The sequence below is a fragment of the Heterocephalus glaber genome, unplaced genomic scaffold (genome assembly GCF_053883595.1).
Source record: "Heterocephalus glaber isolate CG9 unplaced genomic scaffold, H.glaber_assembly_v1.0 deba00001538, whole genome shotgun sequence".
NCBI classification, from domain to species: Eukaryota; Metazoa; Chordata; class Mammalia; order Rodentia; family Bathyergidae; genus Heterocephalus; species Heterocephalus glaber.
This window is the reverse complement of record NW_028258333.1, coordinates 25330775-25357723: the sequence shown is the minus strand read 5'-3', so window position 1 is coordinate 25357723 and position 26949 is coordinate 25330775. Positions and strand designations below refer to the sequence as shown.

At 32.9% G+C, this 26949-nt stretch overlaps 1 protein-coding gene across 13 annotated transcripts in view; it reads left to right on the top strand.

Moving 5' to 3' along the window:
* The window catches only part of Rictor (RPTOR independent companion of MTOR complex 2), a 132790-nt gene that overhangs the window by 90513 nt on the left and 15328 nt on the right, over positions 1–26949 (top strand). For 10 of the 13 annotated variants that reach the window (XR_015442246.1, XM_087189314.1, XM_087189311.1 and 7 more), the window contains 16 exons: positions 695–830; positions 1191–1390; positions 1862–1988; positions 2377–2541; positions 2703–2779; positions 4142–4220; positions 10018–10127; positions 10679–10766; positions 12058–12150; positions 12516–12622; positions 13077–13306; positions 15201–16206; positions 16489–16560; positions 18613–18790; positions 19499–19583; positions 20572–20805. Coding sequence is in view for 12 of the 13 variants with exons in the window: in XM_087189314.1 (XP_087045440.1) it covers positions 695–830; positions 1191–1390; positions 1862–1988; positions 2377–2541; positions 2703–2779; positions 4142–4220; positions 10018–10127; positions 10679–10766; positions 12058–12150; positions 12516–12622; positions 13077–13306; positions 15201–16206; positions 16489–16560; positions 18613–18790; positions 19499–19583; positions 20572–20805 (2987 nt within the window). In the remaining variant the exon portion in view is untranslated. The remainder of the gene's footprint in view (positions 1–694; positions 831–1190; positions 1391–1861; positions 1989–2376; positions 2542–2702; positions 2780–4141; positions 4221–10017; positions 10128–10678; positions 10767–12057; positions 12151–12515; positions 12623–13076; positions 13307–15200; positions 16207–16488; positions 16561–18612; positions 18791–19498; positions 19584–20571; positions 20806–26949) is intronic. The other 3 variants (XM_087189313.1, XM_087189315.1, XM_087189312.1) reach the window with 3 other exon arrangements.

The window sequence follows — 26949 nt, the reverse complement described above, 5'->3', positions numbered from 1 at the left end:
AGTACTGAATTCATTGGATAAGAGAGCCTTTCTTTATATTTGAGACATTTGTGTGATTAAAATTATTTTGATTATACTCAACTCTTCATGATATGTAACTTAATATCAAGTTTTAAGAAATATACAAACCTTGTAAATTACACTAAAATAATAGCATATTCTGACTTTTCATACTCCCTGAGAACAGAGATGATACCTTTTTCAAATTTGTTTTCCTAATACCTGAACCTAACTGCCTGTATTTGGATTAGATTATAGTACTAATTATGTTCTATAGTATTCATTATGAAATTAAATTGAACTAAATTCATTGGAAGCTTAGAACACATTATAATAAATTATGTCCATAAAATTCAATTGCCTAAATTTACATTCTGTTTATTCAACTTTACATTCTAGTTGTGGAGTGTTGTGTCTTCATTTTTCCTACTGCCCTCTTTCTGCCCTACTTTTTCTTTTAAGCATCTAACTATAAAATTCTTATTCCATATGTTCTTTACAATTAAGTTTTTTTCTTTTTCCTTTTTCTCTTTGTGTGTGTGTGTGAGATGTACCATATGTGTTACTGAATTTCTTACCACCTCCTCCAGATGTTTCAGATCCAGAACATATTCAAAGCCTTATTATGTCATAACCTGTGGATAAGATTTTAAAATAATTGGTGTCTTATATTGTTAATTTATTTTGATAATAGATTTGTACGAAGACTTCTTTATTTTTACAAGCCCAGCAGTAAATTATATGCCAACCTGGATCTGGATTTTGCCAAGTCTAAGCAGCTCACAGTTGTTGGTTGCCAGTTTACCGAATTTCTTCTTGAGTCTGAAGAGGTAAGCACTAAATATTTTCAAAGCAAATTTTTTTAATTAAATGTCTTCCTTCTCCTCCCTCTGTTACCACCATCTGTTTTGTTTTCATTTCTGAGTAGGCTTAGGGTGTATTTGGAAACATAGGAAATGAACCCAAACCTAGATGTGAATCCTGAGTGGCTAGTTATGATACTTTGGGCAAATTGCCTGCCCTCAAGAAAATCTGGTTTACCCTTCTGTGAAATGGAGAATAAGACCATCTCTAGGTAGCATTGTATTGAGTAAGATTAAAAACAGCAGGTACTCAGTGACTGATACTTGTTATCAGTAATTCTATTCCTTTTTTTTGTACCTGATTAAAGTTGATTTTTCTAATTACAGGATGGGCAAGGATACTTAGAAGATCTAGTAAAGGATATTGTTCAGTGGCTCAATGCCTCCTCTGGAATGAAACCTGAAAGAAGTCTTCAAAATAATGGTTTATTGACTACTCTTAGTCAACACTACTTTTTATTTATTGGAACACTTTCTTGCCACCCTCGTGGAGTCAAAATGCTGGAAAAATGTAGTGTCTTTCAGTGGTAAGCATCCCTAGATTCTGTTAAAATATATACTTAAACTTTATTTTTCAGTGTGGTTGGTTAATATGTTATGCTTTTTAGTCTGTGGATATCTGTTGCTAAATTTTATTTTTGAAAAAGTTAAAGTTGTCTTCATGTTTGATACTTTTTTATTTTTTGTCATTAAATTCTTTCAGAAATGTTTGTTTATATTAGGAATTTTTAAATATTTGTTAAAATGTTTTTCATATACCCACTCTACCATCTGCACACACACAAAATGGTAACTGTGGGTGGTGATAGATGTGTAAATTAATTTCATTGTGGTAGTCATTTCTGAAAATATACTTTAATCAGTTTATCTTGTTGCCAACCTTGAATATATAACACTTGTGAATTATATCTCAATAATGCTGGAAAAAATGATTTGTTGGACTAATGATAATCAGTGCAGTAATTTCTAATAACCTTCATTTATTTATTTTTTTTAAGTCTCCTTAATCTTTGCTCATTGAAAAACCAAGATCACTTGCTAAAACTGACTGTTTCTAGCTTGGACTATAGCAGAGATGGATTAGCTAGAGTCATTCTTTCAAAAATCCTAACAGCAGCTACTGATGTGAGTATCACATAGGAAATAAAACTGTAATTTTGTTACCAATTAATCTAATACTTTGTAAAATTTTAGGCTAAGTAAAATTATAAATTTTTAGAATATGGGATGGAAATTGGACTTTAAAAATTTTACTTTCTATTCTCCATATGGTATTTATTTATGTCAAGACAGTGAAGCTATTGGATGGAAAATATTTTATTTTACTAGTACTAAATAAATATTTATATCAAAGGATAGACCCTCAATTTCAATTCTTCTATCCCTTTCAAGTACCAGAAGTTTCCCAAAACAAATTAAAACAGACTATCCATGGTGAAGTGAGGTTTTTTTGTTACTATTTTTTGGGTATTTTTGTTTTTTGATTTTTTAATATATTCATTTATCTTTATAGGCCTGCAGGCTGTATGCGACAAAACATTTAAGGGTATTGTTGAGAGCTAATGTTGAATTCTTTAATAATTGGGGAATTGAGTTACTAGTGACTCAACTGCATGATAAAAACAAAACAGTTTCTTCGGAAGCTCTGGATATTCTTGATGAAGCTTGTGAAGATAAGGTATACTTCCTTTTTTAAACGAAATACTTAGTGATGAATTTTTATTAAAATATTCACTTCTAATTGATGATTACATGAAACTAATGTATATAGTATAGGCAATTTGGAAAAAGGAATGTATTTGTGCAGTTTTTAATTAGTCTAATAATTATTTCTTTTAGGCCAATCTTCATGCTCTTATTCAGATGAAGCCAGCTTTATCTCATCTTGGAGACAAGGGTTTGCTTCTTCTCCTGAGGTAAATTCTAAGTAAACTTTCTCCTGGGTATGATTTCTGTTGTGTTCTTTCTGTTGTCTATGTTAAAGCTGGGTTCAGAGCTGAATAAGAAGCACTCTGCAAGAGTGTACCTTTGAACTTCTGAAATAGGACTATTTTTCTTTAACTTTTTTTTTTTTGGTGCGTATTTGCAGTTGATAACATTCCTCATGGGGAGTTGCTACATGTATGTAACACATCATCATTCTTATTTTCATCCCCTTCCCCTCTCTTCTCTCTTCCGTCTCTCCATTTCTTGGTCTTCTTCCCTTTTGCAAAAGAGCTATCTCCCTGTTTTCTATTATCTGTCTTTTATTTTGCTCTTTATATTTTTAGTTTCTCATATAAGAGAAACCATCTGATATTAGACCCCCCCCCAAGATAAAGACTCAGGTAAAATATGGGCAACAGAAATGAATAAGCAAGTCTCAGGAGAAGTACAAATAGCCAATAAATACATGAAAAATGTTCAACATCTCTAGCCATTCGAGAAATGTAGATTAAAACAACAGTGAGATTCTGCTTTACTCCAGAAAGAATGGCTGTCATCAAGAAATGAAAATAACAAGTTCTAGCAGGGTTGTGGGGAAAAAGAAACTTTTCTGCATTGTCAGTGGGAATGTAAACTAGTGCAGTCACTGGAAATCAGTATGGTGATTCCTTTAAAAAGTAAACATAGAAATTCCACTTGACAGTTATTCCCCTTCTAGGTATCTTCCATGAGGAGTTAAAGACATATTACAGTGATACATGCATACACTCATGTTTCTAGCAGCACAACTCATAATAGCTAAATATTGGAAGAAGACTCTTATGTCCATCAGCAGATGAAAGGATAAAGAAAATGTGACATTTATATACAATGGAATATTGCTCTGCCATAAAGAAGGATAAATTGGAGTCATTTGTAGGAAATTGGATGTACCTCGAGGACTATTTTAGAATCTTTGACATCTTTTTAATACAGAAATTGTTCACTCTTTTTCTTAATGTGGGTTATTTTTTATTTCTTTGTTTCATGCTTTCTGTGGTGTATTATTGTCATTGGTTTATGAGTTTGAAAGAAAGATTGTAGAAATTTATAATTGTAATTTGATGAATCATAGATGATCTTTTCATTTTATTTATTTATTTTTTTGGTACTGGGGATCAAACTTGGGACCTTGCTCTTGCGAAGCAGGCGGTGGAACCACTGAGCTAAATCCCCAGCGCAGATCTTTTCATTTTAAAGGGGAACTATTCCTAAAGTCTTTTAGCTCCATGAGCTTATTTTGTCTTTATTTTAGCTGTTTAAACATTTTTTGTTGGACTTCATGTTAAACTGTGGTGTGTTTTAATTTACAGATTTCTCTCCATTCCGAAAGGATTTTCCTACCTGAATGAAAGAGGTTATGTGGCAAAACAGCTGGAAAAGTGGCACAAGGTAACTTCCTATTGAATAAGGTTTAATTTATATGTTTTTATCTTGGTAAATAGAATTGAAAATTTAATTTTCTCTCATAGATGTTTTAAAACTAATGAGATTAATTTAAACATTCATATTGTCAAGTCTTAAATTCTATATAATTTTCTATAGTATTTGTATTTATCCATTATTTAAAACTATAGCTATTTCTCCTATAGGGAACTGTTAACTTTGTGTATAGAAATTTTGCTTTACAAGTAAACTCATTTTGTATTCTACTAGTGAAATTTATTGTTACCATTACTTCTTTTAATCTTGGATCCCATATATACTATATAGACTCCAACTTTGCGTCACCCTTTTATGCTAAAACTAAATGTTTTAAATGAAGGAAGATTGAAAACAGTTGTGCTTAAGCAGGTATAATTATCTAATTAAGCTTTATTTTAGCATGCTACTTTATATAAATCTCTGAACAAACTTGCTGTCATAGTAGGAAAACCTAAGCAAAGAGTAGTTTGAAGGTAATAGACAACTTCTTAGCTTTCCTTTAGCTTGTTGTACTTGTAGCTTCATTATTTTTAAATTGTCAAGGCATCTTGGAAACCCGTGGTCAGAATGATGGTATATCAGTATAAATGATTTTTAGATTTCCATCATTTGAGATCTTTTTTTTATCTTTCTTGTCCTTCGTTTAGTTATAACTTATTTATATTGTCTATATTAAACTATATTTCATTAGAGATTCTTATTACATAAACTAAAACTTCAAAGCATGCAATTTCAGCCATGAATCCTTTCAATAATTAATGATTCTGCATTAGGGAATACCAAAAGAAATGGACAGGCTCAGTGAAGGATTAATATTTGAAATAGTCTCAAGGAGTAAGTAGGCAAGTAAATTGTGAAAATAGTATTCCAGGAGGGAAGAATAGAAGAAATCTGTATGGGTCATTGAAACTTTATAGTTTTTTAGAGAAAGCCACATTCTAGGGGCAGCACAAAGTGGAGAATGGCAACATGGTTCTAGAATGGTAAATTAGAGCTAGGCAGTAGAAGTATCTGCAAGCCACAATATATCATATTAAGGGATTCAGTTTTACAACATTAATGACTATCATACTGAGTGATGTGGAATTTTATATATATCACAGTGAGAACTGTTGCTTTAGAAATGTGACAGGCTGCCATGTAGGAGTGGCAGTGTGATCATCAAAGGAAAAATACAGGAATATTGACACTGGTTTATAAGCCAGAGTTGATGAAGGCCTGAACTTCAGTGATCATGAGGATGGATAGGCAAGGAACCACTTTCTAGGCATTTTTTTTTAAATGGACAAAATTAAAATTTGTAAACTGAAGCCACAGGTCATGCCTTACACCTCTAATCTCAGCATTTTGGAAGGCTGAGCCAGCAGGATCACAAGTTTGAGTTCAGCCTAGGCATTTTAGCGAGACCCTGTCTCAAAATAAAAGTAAAAATGGGCAGGTCATACAGTTCAGTGTGAAGGCCCTGGGTTCAATCCCCAGTGCAGTTAAAAAAAAAGAAATTGTGAACTGATTCTATACAGCGAATGAGGGTTCCAACCTGACTTAGAAGGTTTCTGATTTAATAACTGAATATATAATGGGTTATCCTTAAGAGATGATTACAAAAGTGATTTGCAGCATGAGGTTAATGAATTTGGGTTCTTGAACTATGTTGGCTATAAGATGACCAAGTAATGGTATACAAGAAATATGAGGAAATATAGCTCTAGAGTTGAAGTATGTGTGGAGGGTGGCAATCATACGGTAGTAGTTGAGACCTGAAGTGAACAAGGTCACTAAAGAAAATGTCAAGAACACAAAAAAGAGATGACAGAAAATTTTTCCTTGGAACACCCTGGATTAATAAGGGAAAGAAAAGGACAAGGACAGTGAGGGAAAAAATTATCAGTATTCTGTTACTAAAGGATGATTGAGGAAGAAGAGGTCAATGCGGTCACAAAAGATGAACACTGGAAAAGAGGCAGTTAAACTGGATTATTAAGTCACTTGTGAATTTTACTAGATTGGTTTTAGCAAAAAGTTGCAAAGATGTGAATTGTAGTTACAGGTAGTGAGGTGTAAAAATATAAACACTATAGTAACTCTGATTAGAGAAAGGGAAAGGAATTTATCTCTGATTAGAGAAAGGGAAAGGAATTTATTGATTGCTTACCATTGGACTTAAGTGCTTTTCAAGTATTATTCCATTTATTCCTCGGAGCACTCCTATAAAATATATTATTTCTTGTTTGTAAATGAAAATGTTGAGAAGAATAACCTAACTGATCCTAGGTCACAGAGTTTGAAAAATAGCAGAACAGAGTCACTAACCAAATTCTTTATGAACCCAAAGGCCATCTTCTTTTCTCTACTTTAAATTTCCTTCATTAGCTTCCAGAAGCTATGCCAAGAAGTAGGTAGAATGTTTAAATCATATTTTTGTTTGAAGGAGGAAGGAGGTGAGAATGTATTTTGAGCAAGGGGAAAGACCAGAGGTTAAAGAGACCAACAATAGGAGAGGGAGATAGTTGGTGAAATGGATCCCTGGCAAGGGAGAGGATGGAGCTGGGACACAGATGAAGAGATGAGTCTGTTAAGACATAAAGACAGCTCTTCCCCTGAGAAAGGTAGAAGATCCCACAGAGGACTGCAAGTCAGTTTGAAGATGAGGGAAGAAACTTCCCTTTTATCACCTGTCTTTTAGCTCATCTTTCATAGAGCTGACTTTAGATATCTGAAATTCTTAGGCTGTTAGAGTGGGCTGAAATGATACTGGTACTCTCAGCCACCCTTACAAGGTTCCTGTAGATGCTGATGTGACTGCAATAATAGAGTGTCTAAGACTGATTGTCTTCTTTTTCTACAGTTCAGAGGAACCCACTTCAAAGTATTTTCTGTCAGATTGATCAGTTCCAAATTTTTTGGTTAAATGCAAATATCTCTCTTCCTGCAGTTTACTATTAAGTATTTTGAGATAGTTTATATCTAAGATTGATATTAAATCAGAGTTGTACAAACTGACCTCCAGGGCTAGTACAGTATACCACCGTATTTTGTGTTACTTGGTAAGCAGTTTTTGAATTTTAAAATGATTTAGGGGAAAAAAAAAAAAAGAAAAATATTTTGTAACATGATAAAATTTATATTTCAGTTTTCATAAAGTTTGGTTGAAACACAAACACTTCATTTATTTCTCTGGCTATTTTCTTTTTAAAATGGCAAAGTTAAATAGAGGTAACAGGCATATGACCTGATATTCTCTGCGGCCTTTTATAGAAAAACTTTACCTATTCCAGATATAAATAGTGATTTTTGAGGAGAGAGATTTATAATAAATACATTACCAAATACTTCATGACTCAAAACATTGTAGATAATCATTGTTGACACCTTCACAATTATGATGGTGATTGGGTATTACCTCTCATGTTTACATCATTAACTCTTGTTCATTATGACTGTAGTAGTTGTATTGTTTTGGAAAACATTTTATTTTATATTTACTTTTTTAATTCTTTGGTATTTTCACTGTCTCTAACTGTATTTGGAAGAAATTGAACTCTGAAGCATAAAGAAGTGCTCTTCTGTTTCACTGCTGTGTCTGTCAGCTGTTCTCTGTAATTGTTCCTCCCTGATCCTGAATGAAATGTTGAGCAAATCTCTTAGCTCTTCTTATCAGTTAGCAAACAATTTGTTTTTCAAGGTAATAAAACATCGAGGCCAGCATAATATAAAATCCCACTCATTCTGTTTAACACCACTGTCACTAAACACAGGCCTAATGTAGACTTAGAAACTGCAGTGGAGGAGGTTAGGTTTCATCACCTTGGTGCTCATCTTCCTTCATGGGGTAGGAAGAGAAAGGAGTAAGGGATCAGGAATAATAGTCTTGCTCATTTGCTACAAATGTTATGTCAGGTTTTTAGGTCTGAGTGTATCAAGTTTCTTATGTTGAGTTTTTGACTTGAAGGCTACTTACTTTCTTAGGGTCAAAGACCTCACTCACATCTAGTTATGTCTCATTTACAGTCCCTTCATGAGGGCAGTGGCTCTTCTGACTGCCTGCTTACAATTCTGCTGATAGCTAGAGGTTGATCCTCAGTTGCAGGGATATGGGGGGTTTCCTTGCCTCTCCAGATGAATCATTTTGGGGAGAATTTTCAAGATTCTCCTTATCAGAAACTCAACCCATTTCATAGCCATAAACCATACCCCCAACTTTTTTTTCCTCTAAATGCTACTGGCTGAAAGATTAACCTGGTATAACACATGAATGTAACTAATCCTGAAAATTACATGTAATTTTATATGCCTTAATTAGATTTTTGTATTGAGATTTTCATATACAGAGAAAAATATTGTGATAATATTTCACTCAAACCTCATTATATAAATATAAAACTTAAAAAATAGAAAAAAACTTCTAAATACTGTATAAGTTGAGTGTTAATTCACCAAATTGGAGCAGTCTAAATGGTTTAAAATGAAAAGCCAGCCAGGAGTTGTGATGCATGCTTACAATTCCAGCACTCGGGAGGCCGAGGCAGAAGGATTGTAATTTGCAGTCTAGCCTGAACAACTTACCAATTTAGTGAAACTCTGTCTCAAAAAATAAAAAGGCCTGGAGGTGCTGCTCAATGCACCAGTCCCTGGGTTCATTTCCCAGTAATGCAAAAAAAAAAAAAAAGAGAGAGAAAGAAAGGAGACAGAGTAGGTATCTCTCTAACCCCTTACTCTGTCATTTCTGAAGGTAATGTCTGTTAAACAGTTTCTTTTTATTCAGCTAGATATTATATACATCTGTAAAAATATGTTCTTTATTTAAAAGCATAGATGGATTGGGCCAGGGATTTAGCTCAGTGGTTCCACCGCCTGCCTCGCAAACGCAGGGTCCTGAGTTCAATCCTCGTAACCAAAAAAAAAAAAAGTGTAAATGGATTAACTCAGTGTACAAATATAGATAGAACTCAATTTAAATATTTTCATTAAGCAATGTATCTAATAAAGATTTTGAGTGCAATACATTATATTTACCTCATTCTTTGTAATATCCTCATAATATCATCAGTCCTATATTGGTGAACTTTCAGATTGTACCCAACTTTTTAGTTTTTTAAACAATGTTCATTGATTATTCTTCCATATATATTATTGCATGCTTATGGAAGTATAGTTATTGGATAAATTTCCAGAAGTATAATTGATAGGCAAAAAGTATATTGGAATTTAAATTTCTAATAAGTACTATCAAATTGCTTCCCAAAGAGTTTCCAGCAATTCTTTCTTGTAATTTCAAGTGGAGAACTTTCATAATTAAGATGACAGTATGATTGACTCAGTTTAAAGTATTTAACTAGAAGTTTTTAGATGTTATATTTTTTTTTTCTTTGACCTTATATAAATCAGCAGGGAAGGATGTCTTACTGAAAAGTGCTAAAATGATAGAATTCACTTAATTTGCATTTTAAAATTTCTAGAGCATATCTTCAGAGTTAAATATTAAGATAAATTTTGAATGATAAAGAGGATTTAAATAAGGTGAAAAAATTTACTCACTTATTTGGACCCCAGAATATTAGTTGAAAAGGGGGAAACTTTGGGATATGATAGAATATTTGCATTTATAGTACCTTTACTCTAACCTTTCCAAAAAGTTCATTTCTAAACAGATTATTTTAATTTTTCTCACATTTATGCTTCTGACATTTTCTAAGTACATTACATAAATTCAGTGAATGTCAGTCATTATGATATTGCATACAGTTAAAACAGTACTACCTTCTAGGAATATAATTCAAAATATGTTGACTTGATTGAGGAACAACTTAATGAAGCACTTACTACTTATCGGAAGCCTGTTGATGGTGATAACTATGTTCGCCGGAGTAACCAAAGGTATGGTCCAGTCATTGTAGCAATTCATTATAAACGTCAGATATCAAATTTAAAATCAGCTTGTAATAATAAGTCATTTTTTTGTTTGTTTGTTTGGTTTTGGTACCGGAGATCGAACTCAGGACCTTGGATGTGCTTGCAAGGCAGGCGCAGGAACCACTGAGCTAAATCCCTAGCCCAATAAGTCATTACTTTTTAAAGTTTTCTGAGTGTTCACATACTCTCATACATGATGCAGGAAAAATGTTTGTACATTAATTGCTGGAAAATTCCATTGGCATTCTTAACATGTTAAATATATTTATTGAGGTAGCATTCATGTCTGCACTACTCTCACCTTAATCTACATTTTGGCTCCTATTCCCTTACCAGTACTAAAAGAACTGATACACTATTATTTTTCCAAGGGTATCTCTGTTTTCCTTCCTCTGTATTTTTATTTAGATTGGGAAATTATATCTAATTTTATTTAGTATATTATTAATAGTCATTTTTAATTAGCATGTTTAAAGGAGTCACAGTAACTATCTGAGTCATCTTTATTGCACTAGACTACAGCGTCCTCATGTCTACTTGCCTGTGCACCTTTATGGACAACTGGTACACCACAAAACCGGCTGCCATTTACTAGAAGTTCAGGTAAAAACAATTTGCTTATTTTAAATCACTATGATATCTAAAAAATCTTAATGTTGCAAAAATATTGTTATTGTAAATACTTCTCAAATGCTATAAAAGCAGTGGCATAATTGCTTTTGAAGTCATCTGTCTTGTAATTGCATTAGGCATTCTGTATTTATAATCCTGAGAAATGTCACTGGCTTGTGTGCATTTCCCCATATGAATAGCTAACTGTTGTACAGGGTGAGTCACCCAATATTGGTCTAAGTTATTTCCCATCTAGTTTGTTGGAAAAATCAAAATCTCCTTAAAAACTAAGTTTCTTTCTCTCATTGAAAAATTAAAGTGAACCTGTATCAGGTTCAGTTATCCTCAGTGGGTAACAAGTACTAAAAAACTGCCACTTGTGAGTAATTTGCTGTCATTGTATATTACTATGTGGAATGTACCAGTCATAGATGAATAGTTTGTTCTTTGAATATAGTATGTACACTGCATTTATGGCTATGAATGCAACTAGCTATTTTCAGAAAAATAAATGTAAAAATATTTGTATGAACAATAGTAATCTAACAATTTGGACTCTTATCAGTATTTATCTCAGGAGCCCAAAGTTTTATAGAAATATGTTTTACAGTTTTGTTTTTATATTTATGGAAAAGTGTTGGCAAGATAGCTTCATGTTAACATTTGATAATAAATTCACTAAAAATTTAAATGAGCTTCTTGTTGTCTTTACCTACATAGCATGATAAAATCCAAACCAGGTGTAATGGCACGTGTATGTAATCCCAGTTACTTAGGAGACTGAGACAGGAGGTTCACAAGTTTGAGGACAGCTTGGGCAACTTGGTGAAACCCTATCTCAAAACAAAACTCTAAAAAAAGGATGGGGCTCTAACTCAGTAGTGGAGCACTTACCTAGCATGTGTGAGGCCTGGTTCAATCCCCAGTATCACACATACACAAAAACCACAAAATGATAAAATAATTATGACGTTTTATGATGCTAGTATGAAACTTCATGAGACAGATAGTATTATTATCCCTATTTTAGAGATTAGGAAATCAAGGCATGGAATTTTAAGTAACTTTCAAGACCATACACCTAATAGTAATAACTATAATATAAACTCAGAACCTGTGCATTAATGCTACTCTCTAAGAAATTTTGCAAAAAATTACTTTAGAATTTTAAATGTGCAAAAATGAATAAAAGTAAATCTCAAAATATGTTTAATGGTGGGATAAAAATACATTAAGCACTTAATATATTTTTACTTATATGATTTATTTTTAATTTCTCCAGAATATTATAACAGAACTTTGTCACAACGTTCGTACACCAGATTTGGATAAATGGGAAGAAATTAAAAAATTGAAAGCATCACTTTGGGCCTTGGTTTGTAATAAACATTTATGTGAGATCTTTGCAAGTTTTAGATTTTTTTCGTTTTTCCTTTAATACTAAATAAATTTATTTTATTTTTAACTTATTCTTAGATTAATATTCTAAGACCAGAATTGTTCCTGCCAGTTTAAATATTTTTATGTTGTAGAAATAGATGGTTAAACTATTAATTTTCATGGCTCTTGCGTTTTTGCTAAGACATATAAAACATTAATTTACTGGGAGCATTCCTTATTTGAGGATTTTTTTCATTTTTTGATTCTCATATAGATGGGTTTAAGTTTTTTCACGGTAACTTATCAAATCACTTGAATGACTTACTCATATAAGTTTATTTGATATGTATTTTCTTTCAGGGAAATATTGGCTCCTCAAATTGGGGTCTTAATTTGCTACAGGAAGAAAATGTGATTCCAGACATCCTAAAACTTGCAAAACAGTGTGAAGTTCTTTCCATCAGAGGGTATATCATTTAATCCAGACATTCTTAATCCATATTTTTTATTCACAAGTAGACGTAAAGCAAACATATTTTATAATTCATAACTGTTCTGATGATATAAGATATTTGAATACATGAACTTAACTCTTTGTTTAATATTAGCGTTCCATTTTTATTACAAATTGAAGTTTACAAGTAGGGAAATTGTGCATGTTCAAATAGCCTAATAATTTAATAGCCCAAATATTCAGATTAATATTAGAGAAGCTTATGTATGTATTTTTTTTGCTAAAATCACATTACATTCTTTTATTTTGTTGTAATCGTTAAGTAGATTTGCATGATTTTTATTGCTGCTAATTTATTCGTAAATAATTTTAATAATGTTTTACATAAACAGTTTTTTAATGGCTTTTAAGTAAAAATCAAGTCTCAGCTTGGAATTATAAATGGTCATTACGTTTTTTCTATATAGGACCTGTGTATATGTACTGGGGCTCATAGCCAAAACCAAACAAGGCTGTGATATTCTAAAATGTCACAACTGGGACGCTGTGAGGCATAGTCGCAAACATCCGTGGCCAGTAGTTCCAGATGATGTAGAACAACTCTGTAATGAGCTCTCATCAATCCCAAGCACCCTAAGTTTGAACTCAGAATCAACCAGCTCTAGACATAATAGTGAAAGTGAATCAGCACCATCAAGTAAGTATTGTAATAAGCTTATATAAATTTAGGCAGTGTTGACATTTGAATTTTGTAATTTCAAAACTTAAATATATTTTTTACATTCCTAATGTTTATAATAATAATTTGGCAGAAATTACCTCCTGGAGAATGCTTATCTTTATACAACATAGAGTATAGCCACTATTCTACATTATTTACTGTCCTTACTTTCTAAATAGCTTCTAGAAAATCCTACATTTGCTATATAATAAGTAATGTGCCAACGGAACCAGCTCCCTTTTTGTCACCTAAAAAGAGACAAATCTAAGCATTTATTGTCTACTTTCTACATTTGCTTAATCTTTTTTACTCATTTTTCAGATGTAGAGATTGTTGATCCAGAATATATTTGCTAAGAGGTATTATAATCATGTCTTCATTTTTGAGCACAGTACTAAATTTTAAAATAGTGGAGGGTTTATGGATACAGATTATTAGTCTTAGACCATTAATCTAAGTAGAAGACTCCTTGCCTGGCATGTATGCCTAGCATGCCTACCATGAATTTCATTCCCAGCAAAGTACAAACATACACACACACACACGCACACACACAAAAACAAAAACAGTGGAATTGTTAAAAGACTATCAGAAATCAATTATATATAAGCAGTTTATATATAAGCCCTCTGCTAAGTGATATTAAGTGTACAAAATTTAAGATATTCTTTTAGGAAGATAATGCAACATTTATTAAACCATGTTTTATCCAATCTAAGAATTATAAGATGTACTGATACATTATGTACTACTAAGAAGAAAAAAAAGGATGCCTATTAAATGCATACCCCCAATAACAAGGTACAGCTCGACTTTAGAGAGACTGAATGCAAAAAGGCATCTTAGAATGGAAAACATTTAGAAATACAAATTTACAAGTTCATTTAGGATTTTACTTTGTCTTCTTTAGAAATATATTGGAAGAAGTTTATAATTCAACAGAAAAGTTAAAATAAACTGTATAGATGTCATTAAACACTGAGGCTGAGTTATTTATTAGATTTGGGCAGTGAATTCAGATAAGTTTCTTAGTACTTAATGCAAAATGGAATGTAAACATAATTATTTTAAATGGGTTGTGACTTGGTTCTCTGTAAATATAGTCATTCCTCCATATCTCTGGGGATCCAGCACCCCTTGTAGATGCTGAAATCTATAGATACTCAAGTCGCTTATATAAAAGGATACACTTTCTGCATATAACCTACTGATAGCTTCTTGTGTTTTTTATATCATCTTTTACATTACTTATACCTAATGCAAAATAAATATGTAAATAAGTGTTATACTCTGTTGTTTAAAGATATTCATATTTAAGGAATAATGACAAAAAATGTGTATATATTTAGTATAATTACTTATTTTTCCTGAATATTTTTGACCCACAGGTAGTTTGTCCATATTGGCAGAACTCACAGATACAAAGGGCCAGTTATATATTTTACAGTTTGGGAATTCACATCTTATAAGACGAATTTTTTCTGCTATTACTGTGTAAAGTAATCTGTACCAACCGAACGAGCATCTATGCTCAAGTCTCCTTTTTCTTTTTAATTTCATCCCGAATATTTGAAAAAAATCAAAAGAAACTTCATGTAAGCTGTTCCATAATGTGTCAATAATTTTTCTTTGGAAATAACAAGATATCTTCATAATGACATAATTTTGTATTTTATTCAAGTCTAAACTCTAGGTCTCAAGGAATTGCTTTTTATATAGCTCAGTGGTTTGACCTTTTATTTTTAAATTATTATCCTTCAGATGATTATTTAAAGTTTTTTTTTTAATTTTCCTGAAATGTGATGTCACTAATAGTTGTCATGAATTTTTCATTTTTTATGTATTTTAATTAATGATCCTTCAATTACAGGTATGTTCATAATGGAGGATGACCGGTTTGGTAGCAGCTCAACTAGTACATTTTTCCTTGATATCAGTGAAGATGCAGAGCCATCATTTTTTGACCGACCTGGGCCTATAAAGGATAAGAATTCATTTCCTTTCTTTGCTTCTAGTAAACTTGTGAAGAATCGCATCTTAAATTCACTTACTTTGCCTAATAAAAAACATCGTAGCAGCAGTGATCCAAAAGGAGGAAAACTGTCATCTGAAAATAAGACAAACAACAGGCGAATTAGAACACTTACGGAGCCCAGCGTAGACTTTGATCATAGTGATGATTTCACACCTATATCCACAGTACAGAAAACATTACAATTAGAAACTTCATTTGTTGGGAATAAGCACATTGAAGACACCGGTAGTACCCCAAGTATTGGAGAGAATGACTTAAAATTCACCAAAAGTTTTGGTACAGAGAATCACAGAGAAAACACAAGCCGAGAAAGGTTAGTTGTAGAAAGTTCCACAAGTTCACATATGAAGATACGTAGCCAAAGTTTTAATACAGACACTACAACAAGTGGCATAAGTTCAATGAGCTCAAGTCCTTCACGAGAGACAGGTGTAGATGCTACGATTATTGACACAGACTGTGGAAGTATGAGTACTGTGGTAAGTACTAAAACTGTTAAGACAAGCCACCATTTGACACCACAGTCTAACCATCTGTCTCTCTCCAAATCAAATTCAGTGTCCCTGGTGCCTCCAGGTTCTTCTCACACACTTCCTAGAAGAGCACAGTCCCTTAAAGCACCCTCTATTGCTACAATTAAAAGTCTAGCAGACTGTAACTTTAGTTACACAAGTTCTAGAGATGCCTTTGGCTACGCTACATTGAAAAGATTACAGCAGCAAAGAATGCATCCATCCTTATCTCACTCTGAAGCTCTGGCATCACCAGCAAAAGATGTGCTATTTACTGATACCATCACCATGAAGGCCAACAGTTTTGAGTCCAGATTAACACCAAGCAGGTGAGCAAATATATATTTAAAATTGAAAGTAATGGTTTTATTTTAACAGATTTAAATATAAAACATTAGTCAGGTTTAACACTACATAAGCCTTAGAACCCATCTATTAATAATTGTTTATTAGAGTAAGGCTATAAGCTCTTTGTTACCCGATATGATTTGAAATGGATTCTTGCAGCTGCGAGGGGGGAAAGCAAAACTCCTTTAGGTCCTGAAAATAAACATACATGCTTTGCAAGAATACACAAGTCACAAGCTTTTTTTATTTCTCGCTTCTGCAAGGATCGATTTTAAAAAGAAGTATGTCGGGGGGATCAGGAGCTTAAGACCTACAATAACAAACAACCTTTTCAGGTAGGTCAATTTAAGGCTCCAAAAGTTGACCTTTTTTTATTATTATTTTTGTAATAACTGAAAATTTCAGTTAAATTATTTCCAGTTTAAGTATATGTAATTAAATAGGAACCAGATAAACACTAAATGAATTAACTGTTCCTCAAAACTCAGTAGGAATTTCTATATTTATTTAGATTATATCAAACTGTTCTCTGTAAAAATTTAGATCTTACCTTTAAATGGGGTGCCATATTAAATTTGATTGTTGCAGAAATTTCCATACCCATGTTTTTGTTGTTGGGTTGAAACTTTCTTTAGTTTTAAATTATTCACTTATATTTATTTAAATGGAGTATCATACGTCAAGTCCTTAGAATAAGACCCAAACATTAGCTAGTATTATCCCCATTGTCATCATTGATAGTTTTTTTTTATGAAATTTGTCTGTCTCTTATGTTAAATTCTTAATAACATTAAACATTAAACATTGTTTCATTGACACATTTAATAGAGGGATTGCTGATAACATAATGGGTTTTGTCCCCTCTTGTAGAATTTAATAAATTATGTAATATCTTAACTGAAACTCACTAGCTTTGATACTCTCATCATTCCAGAGCAAAGCCAGGTATATCTCAACAGTTCATGGTTATAAGTTTATGTAATATAGTTTATGAATTTTTAATTCCTGGGCCTCACTTTGCTCATGTAGTAGAGACTGAACTAGATGAGTGATTTTAAGCTTCTATATAGTTGCTTTTAAATGGAGTAACTTCTTCACAAAAAGATTTTTATGAAAACTTAATATGTAGAGTACAGAAAAATGGAGCTACAGTGGTTAAAATAGGAATTGGGAAAGAGAATAATCCAGTAATTCTTTCCCTCTACTCAATAACCCTTGATGAGTTAATGGAGCCAGAGAAGTGTAACAGTGTAATTTGAAAGCCTCTGGGCTCTTTTATGAAATTGAAACTTTCAGCTTCATTTTATGAATATGAAACTCAGTTAAGGTGTTTTTGGTGGAAATTAGGATTTTTTTTTTCTTTGTTAATCTTAATAGCCACTATCATTGAAGCATTTATTTTAGTTGGTGAAATAGTTCTTTCATTAATACATGTATACACACACACTGACAAAAAATGTATACATCAGGAAAAGAAAAACTTGTATACTTCAATACTACATTTATTGAGACACCATGAGAGGACCTTTGTCCTCTACAATTAGAAGAGATGCTCAAAGTGGTGGTCATTAGCTGCCGGACATTTATTGGTAAGGTGAACAGCTGAAGTGTGTTTATGTATTTTTTGGCAGCTTCTCTGTCTCTCTCTGACACTCATATCCAAAGATACGAACTTTGGATAGAGCTCTCTCTGTATAAAGCAGATACCAATTAAGTATTGCACGTATCTATTGCATGAATAAAGATCTTTATGACAGAAGTGTTATAAAATGTCAGTATATGGTATTTATTATAGAATCACAAATAAGTAATGAATCATAGAAATACTAGACATATCAGTGCTACATATATATATATAAGGCTATCTCTTGTAATACTTACAAATTGTGTGATTTTACTATATTATGTATGCCTTCTGTGTTACATAAATTTTACATTGATAGTTAAAGCATTAATTACCACACAAAGAATCAGAAATTGATCTTATTTTTCATAAATGTAATATTAAATTATGTTAATAAACATATCCTTATTTGTATGACAGCATATCCAGTTTGCAAAGATAGTTCCCAAACTGTACCTCTGTCTAGGTCAGTTTATTTATTTATAGAAGTTGAGGTTACTGTAATTGCCTACCATTGCATCTTTACCTGAGAGATCATACCTGTTGTTTTTGGTAGCAATCAGTATTACTGGTAACCTTTTCAATATACATATCAATCTAGAGCAGGTAATGTTTTAAAGTGTTTATATGTTCCCAGTAAACAAGATGACACAGCTTAGCATTTCCCTGGTCACTTTTCTGAAGATAGGAATCTAAGTTTTTTTTTAATATGGTTCATATTACAAATCAAGAAACTAATGCAAGTTTCATTGTGGTATTATAGGTTCATGAAAGCTTTAAGTTATGCATCATTAGATAAAGAAGATTTGTTGAGTCCCATTAATCAAAATACCCTGCAGAGATCCTCCTCAGTTAGGTCAATGGTGTCCAGTGCTACATATGGTGGCTCAGATGACTACATTGGCCTTGCTCTTCCTGTAGACATCAATGATATATTCCAGGTATCATCATAACTTTTGTTTCCTTCTTAATTAGCTCCTTGCTTTTTTAATATTCTATTACTGTTTACTAGAAATTATAATCTACAGAGGGCACTGTGGAGAAGATGAATTTTTTTGAGGCAGTTTTATCTAAAGAAATTTTTAAGATGAAAACTTACCTTTCTCAGATATTTTATACTTTTACTTAGTACCTGCAGATTTCAAGAACATTATCTTCTCTCTTCCCTTACTCAGTTATCTATTTGTTTGGTTTATTTATCGCTGTATTCTCTAGAAATATAGTAGATTCCCTACCTTGTTTTGTTGTTTCATGTGACTTACTTCTTGTTTTTGATCCTATTTTCCCCATCTAGCATGCGCCACAGGTGATGTCCAATTGTATAAAGTGGTCTCAGCCCCATGAGACACTTACAGATCTCTAGATGGTATATAGTAGTACCAAAGGATACACATTTACTCAGCAATCTAAAGACATTTTAGATAAATGCTAAAATAGTTACTTGACTATGTAGCTCACCAAGAATACAATAAAAGACTTCTAGTGTTGTTATTTTCTCAAGTATTGATAATTTAGCCTTTTGTAAATTTTTTATTGTAGGCTCATATGCAATAGTAATTGTTTCAATTATATTTCTCTTTATGTTCTTGATATTTATAAAGTAGACTTCTTTTTGTAACATGATTTACCATGATTTATATCTATTTTAGGTAAAGGATATTCCTTATTTTCAGACAAAAGACGTGCCTCCACAAGAGGATCACAGTACAAAAGTGTTTGTCTATGACACAGGAGGTAATACGTGGTCTTTGTTCTGATGAGACTCCTCTTTATATTAAAAATAAAATTCTTCTTTTTAGTAGATTGGCACTAACAATTCAGACACAGCCACTTTGGGTTAATTTAAAAATTATTCCAAAATAACTGAGTCAATTTAAAATTAAACAATGATTTCTTTACTGCTTTAAAAATTTTATTAGTACATATGCACTTCTTAATTCTTTTTACTTTTCCTTCCCCTCCCTTTATCCTCCCCCCATTTCTTTTAAGGGTTTAAAGGGTTTTTTTTTTAGCTAAGTACCCAGTCTCAAGAAGATATAAATCAGATTAGTAGTTTCTCTTTCTAAAAAGTAGTGATGAAAAATTTATTGCACGTGGCCTCATAGGTCCATAGGAAATAGCTATTTGAGGGTGAGGAGAGATATAAAAATGTCCCTATAAATTACATGGTCTTTCTTTGTTATGAACTGTTATGTTTTAATGTTTGCATGCATATGAGCCACATGTTTTACAGCTTCATAATCTGAATTTTTTTAAACAACTACCTCCTTATACTTAGAATTATTGCTTTTCTTTAGGCAAAAGTTTTTTGAGACAGTGTGTCCCTATGGCCTTGAATTTACTATGTAGCCCAGGCTGGTCTTGAACTGAGTGATCCTCTTGCCTCAGCCTTCTAAGTGCTAGGATTATAGGCATGCACCATCACACTTTGCTACTTGAGGCAAATATTGAGGATAGTTGAAATAATATATTAATGATCTCATTTTAAAATTTTATATTTAAAATTCCATATTAAGATAATATAAAGTACAGGTTTCAGTTAGTTTCATAATTTAAAGCAAATTTTTTTTTTTCCTTCCCTGTTAGATGTTGAGTCATAAAAAAGTTCTGGTTTTCTTCTATAGATTCCTTTCTTTAAAATTTTATAGTTTAATGCACCTTGAAAGAGGTATCAATTGATACAGTATTTATTGGATTATGTTTTGTATTTACTTACGCACAGGTCTTCCATCTGGAACTGGAGGTCTTGTTAAAAACTCTTTTCACTTGCTACGACAGCAGATGAGTCTTACTGAAATAATGAATTCAATCCATTCAGATGCTTCTTTATTTTTAGAAAGTACAGAAGACACTGGATTGCAAGAGCATACAGATGATAACTGCCTTTATTGTGTTTGTATTGAAATTCTGGGTTTCCAGCCCAGTAACCAACTAAGTGCAATATGTAGTCATTCAGGTGAGTGATTATGTTCTTTGAGATTAATCCTTCTAAATTTGAATCTGTTACTATGAAAAGTCATCTGTCAGCCCTGTTGATCACTCCTTTTTATTCCATTGTCACCAGTTCAGACTTTGTTCATATCATTAAGCATCTCCCTATTGAAGCGTTAGTATTTTAACCTCTAGTTTTATCGCCTTCCAACTCATTTTTCAAAGTATTGCCTAGGATTAATCTGTTTTTTCCATACTGGCTGTTTATGCCAACATATAAGACTCTTTGTGATCTGTCTAGTAGTGGTTTTTTGGGTTGTTTTTTTTATCATTCTCCTCTCATACTACTACTGAATGACCTGAAGTTTTAAACAACTTTTAGGCATGAAAAATGTGTTTTTCCTGCTGTTCTTTCTTTATCTCTCCCCTTTGCCACAAAGATGCAAGTTCACACAGAGATCTACATGGTCCATCTGGCAGGTCCATCTCATCCTAAGTGTCAACAGTATCTTATCTGCAACATTTTCTGACTCTGAGTCAGGTGTTGATAATCTTTCCTTTTTCCTCTCATTGCCTTTGTACATAAATCTCTTAAGATAATGATAGCTATTATTACTTGGTTATTCTTTTCCCTTCCACTCAGTAATTCCTTTAGGGCATGAGCTATCATTTCTCATTTGTATATTTCTAATACCTGACTTTGTGCTAGTTTTTACCATAGACTCTCAGTCTGTATTTAGGGAATAAGTAAATAAAGTGGACCCTGATTGAAGTTTTTTTCAGGTATGAATCAACATACAGTAATACCTTGGTTCACGAATGCTTCTGTTTGCAAACAGTTCAGTTCTCCAAAAAAATTTTACTTCCATTGACAAACTCCACATTGGGTGACAAACACAACTGTGGCCATCTTCCCTAAAATTGTAAATCAAATTAAGTTCATGAACTGAGATACCACCATATTTAGTAGTTTGAAATACTTAGTGAAGTGAAAATCACTTGGCCACCCTCAGTAAAACCAAGTGATGACCATAATTCTCTGCTTCGCTTTTCGAATTTCTCTTTGATAATTCAGTGCTTCCCAACTGATGGATTGCAACACACTAATAAGCTACAGAGAGGATAAAATTATGCTGAGATATTGATCCCCTAATGGTTCCATGTGTTTGACAAATCAGTGGACTGGGCACTTCATACCATGAATATCCCTGGCCAGGGCACTGACATGCATTCTGCATTTGATTATGTTCTGTTACTACTTATTTATAGTTATTTTCCATGCTTTGAGAAAGTATTTGTTAGACGAATTGCGCACAGTAGAAAAGCTGCTATTTTTTTTTTGAGCTTTGTCCAATGAGGAAAGAAACGGATAGATGGATGGATGAATGCTGCAGATAGAATGCTGGATTTATAACAAGTACCACTAAATACATGATACTAGCTAAAGAATAGAACTAAATAGATCAAGGAAGAGATTTCTGAAGAATTTACTGCTGAGCTGTGATTTAAAGAATGAGCAGAAGCTAAGACTGGAATAAAGAACACTTCAGACAGAGGAAACAACATGAACAAAGGTTCTTTGATGGAAGCGAAATGCACCTGTGCGAATAGACCTTAAAAGACAAGGGGAAAGGAGATAAAAGAAGACAAGTACAAGAAGATAGGTAGGTAGAGACCCAGTAGAGTCCTTGCTATACAAAGTGTGGACAGTGGATTAACAGTATCAGTGCTGCCTTGAGAGAGTATGAGAAATGCAGGATCTGAAGCTTCTCATGCTTACAAAAACAGAATTTGCATTTTCACAAGACTATCAATTTGATATGCATACTAAAGTTTGAGAGTACTGCAGCAGGTCCTAATAAGGATTTTGTGTAAGAAAGAAGACGTCTTTATTATCTGTGACAGATTAAAAGCTAATTCTTTTCTCTAATGATTATTTTAAAGGGATGTCAGGTCCTGAATAGAGGAGATTTCATGCTTCAAAAATTCTAAGCTGATAGTCATAGTAGATAAAAAATGATAAACCTCAGTTCTGGCAGAGCAGTGAGGCAATAGGAAGAAATAAAGGGCATTCACATTGAAAAAGAAGAAGTCAGTGTCACTGTTTACAGATAACATGATCTCATATGTATAAAAAGCTATTCAAACTAACGAATTCAGCAGAGTTGCAGGATATAAAATCAACATACAAAAATCAGTAGTGCTTCTATCCACCAATAGTGATTTTTTTGCAAAAAGAAATTAAGAAGGCAGTCTCATTTATAAGTTAACAAAATGACATCAGACTCTAATAATAAATTTAATCATAGAGATTAAGTATCTCCACAATCAGAATTATAAAACATTAATGAAAAATTGAGTTCACACAGAAAAGGAAAAACATTCCATGTTTGTGTTGGAAGAGGCAGTATTGTAAAAATGTCCATATTACCCAGGGTGATCTGGTGAGTCAGTGCAGTTTCTTCCAAAATAACATTGACATTCTGCACAAAACTAGGAAAAACAATCCTAAAATTCATTGTATGTGTGTGTTTTGGTACTGGGATCAAACTTGGAACCTTGCTCTTGTGAGGCAGGTGTGGCACCACTGAGGTAAATCCCCAGCAATCCTAAAATTCATATGGAAACACACAAAAAAAGCCCTATATAACCAAAACTATCTTGAACAGAAAGAACAAAGCAGGAGGAAACAGAAATTCCTGATTTTAAAATCTACAAAGCTATAGTAATCAAAAAAGAATGATTTTGACATAAAAACAGCCACGTAGACCATTGGAACAGAATAAAGAGCATAGAAGTAAAACCCATGCATACACAGCATTCAATATTTGACAGAGGCCAAAAGGACTTACAGAAGAGAAGAGAGTCTCTTCAATAAAAGTTGGATTTGCCTATTCAGAAGAATGAAACTGACCTCTGTCCCTCACCAGTTATAAAAATCAGTTCAGAATGTAAGACCCGAAACTACCAGAAGAAAACAGAAAACGCTTCAACGTATTGAAGTAGACAAGGATTTAAATAAGTATTTTCCAAATGAAGATATAAAAAGGACCAGCTGCAAACCAAAACCACAATGAACTGTCACCTCATATTGGTTAGAATGACCATTATCAAAATGACAAAGGATAACATGCTATTGAGGATGTGGAGAAAAGGGAACCCTTACACAGTATGTTGTATTGTAAATAAAGTAGTATAGCCATTATGGAAAACTGTGGAGGTTTCTCAAAAATTTAAAGTAGAACTACCCATATGATCTAGCCGTACCATTGCTGGGTATATGGCAGTGGAATCAGTATATTGAAGAGGCATCTGAATTCCATGTGAATTGCAGCACTATTCACAGTAGCCAAGAATTAGAATCAATCTAAATGTCCAGCTGGTGATTGGAAAAGAAAAATGTGGTACTTACACACAGTGAAGTACACTTCAGTCATAAAAAGGATAAAATTCTGTTATTTGCAACAACATGGATAGACTCTTAGAGATCATTATATTAAATGAAATAAGCCAGATATACAAAGACAAATATTGTATGATCTCATTCATGTGGGATCCAAAGGGGTTGCTCTTAGAGAATTGAGAGTAAAATAGTGGTTGTGAAAGGCTGGGATGAGAAATGGGGAGGAAGGGATATGTAAAAGTTGATCAAGGGGTACTCATTTATAGTTAGGTGAAATAAGTTCTGGTATTCTATTGAACAATGGAGTAACTATATAGCAGTAATGTACTATGTATTTTCAAAAGGCTGGAAGAAAGGATTTTAGATGTGTTCTCCATGTTGAAATGATAAATGCTGAGGGAGATAGATGTTTACCCTGATACAAACATTGCATATATATATAATATACAATTAAACATCACATGGTATCCAATAAATACGTACAATTATCTGTTATTTTAAAAAGTAATTAAAAATGTTAAACTCAAAAGAACTTGGGTTAAGATAATTAGCAATGCATTTTGTTTTTTCTCTGATTAAATTTTTTCCATTTTTTAATTTTTTATTAGTACATGTTTGTGGTACGTAATACATTCCTTGTGTGGAGTTGATACATGTACATAACACATCTTAATTTTTGTGTCATCCTCTCTCCCTCTTTCCTGTAACTCTTGATCCCCTTCTCATGTGAGAAAGATTGATCTTCCTGCTTCCTGTTATCTGTTTTATTTTGCTCTTTATATTTTAGGTTTCTCACATAAGAGAAACCATACAATATTTAAGCTTGTGGGTCTGATTTATTTTACTTAATATTATGGTCTCAAGGGACATCTATTTTTCTACGAATATCTCAAGTTTATTTTTCTTTATGACAGAGTAGTACTCCATTGTCTGTAAATACCACATTTTCTTTATCCATTCATCAGTTACTGGCCATGTAGGCCATTTCTAAGATTAAGCTGTTATGAACTGTGCTGATATAAATATTGGTATGCATGTATCACTGTAATGTGTCTCTAACTCTTTCATGAAAATATCTAGTAGGGGAATAGCTGGATCAAATGGAATTTCTATTTTTAGTTATTTGAAGAATTTCCATATGGGTTTCCATAGTATAGAAGCCTTCCTTTTTCCCAGCAGTCTTTCCAGCATTTGTTATTATTTGATTCTTGTGTTTTTTTGGTACCGGGGGTCGAACTCGGGTCCTTGCGCTTGCATAGCAGGCGTCGAAACCACTGAGCTAAATCCCCGGCCCTATTATTTGATTCTTGATGATAGCCTTTCTTTCTGAAGTAAGACGGAATCTCAGTGTTGATTTAATTTGCATTTCTCAAAATGGCCAGCAGTGTTGAACATTTCTTTTTTTTTTTTTCCAGTTCTTTATATATTGTAGATATTAGTCCTCTGTCTGAGGGATGTAGCAGGATATAAAATTAGTAAACAGAAGTTAGTAGCATTCCTATACACCAATAATGAACTCACTGAGAAAGAAATTAGAAAAAATTACTGTTCACAATAGCATCAATAAAAATTACTTAGGAATTAACCAAGAAAGTGAATTATCTCTAAAATGAAAACTACAGTATCTTAAAAAGGAGATTAAAAAAAGAGAACAAAATGAAAAGATAACCCCTGTTCTTCCGTAGGTGCAACCAAAATAGTCAAAACCAAAATATGGTCAAAATGGCCATACTTCTAAAACTGATGCAGAGATTTAATGCTATCCCAATCAAAATGCCAAGAGCATTCCTCACAAACTAGAGAAAAATCCTAAAATTCCTATAGAACCAGAAGAGACCCACAATAGCAGAAGAAATCCTGGATAATGAGAGAAGCAGGAGGCATCATAATCCTGGAATTTTTTTTTTTTTTTTGAGACAGGGGTCTCACTCCCTATGTGATCCAGGGTGGCCTTGAATTCTGAAGTCTAGTCTGGCCTTCAGCTTGCAGCCAGCCTCTTGTTTTACCCTCCCAAGTGCCAGAATTGTAGGAGTGCCCACCACTTTGAAGCTATGCTACAAAGAGCTACAGTAATAAAAACCGCATGGCACTAGCACTTTTAGAAGCGGATATGTGAATCAGTGGAACAGAATAAAGGATATAGAAACAACCCCAGGCACATTCAACTTTGTAATCTTTGACAAAGGGGCCAAAAGCATACACTGGAGGAAAGATACCCTCTTTAATAAATCATGCTAGGAAAATTGGCTGTCCACATCCAGAAAATTCAGTCTGCACCTATATATCTCACCATGTACTAAACTAAAATCAAAATGGATCAAAGATCTAAATGTTAAAACAGAAACAACTTGCAGTAAGATAAAATAGGCAAAACTGTTGAACTGATAGGCATAGACTGACTTTCTAAACAGAATCCGAGTTGCATAAGACATAGTACCAAGAATCAACAAATGGGATCATATCACATTAAAAAGCTTCTGCACAGCAAAAGAAGCAAAGAGCCTATAGAATGGAAAAAAATTTTTGCCATACATCATGACCAAGTAGGTTTCATTCCAGGAATGCAAGAACAATTCAGCATACACAAATTAATAATGTAATACATCACATAAACAGAAGCAAGGACAAAAATCCCATGGGCATCTCAGTAATGCATTTTATTCTGTGTTCTGACACCTTCACAGGTGTTTATGCATTGTACTTTTCTAGTATGCAAATAAAAATGCTGCCTTTCAAAATTAGTATTTTATGTTTCTGTTAGGTCTA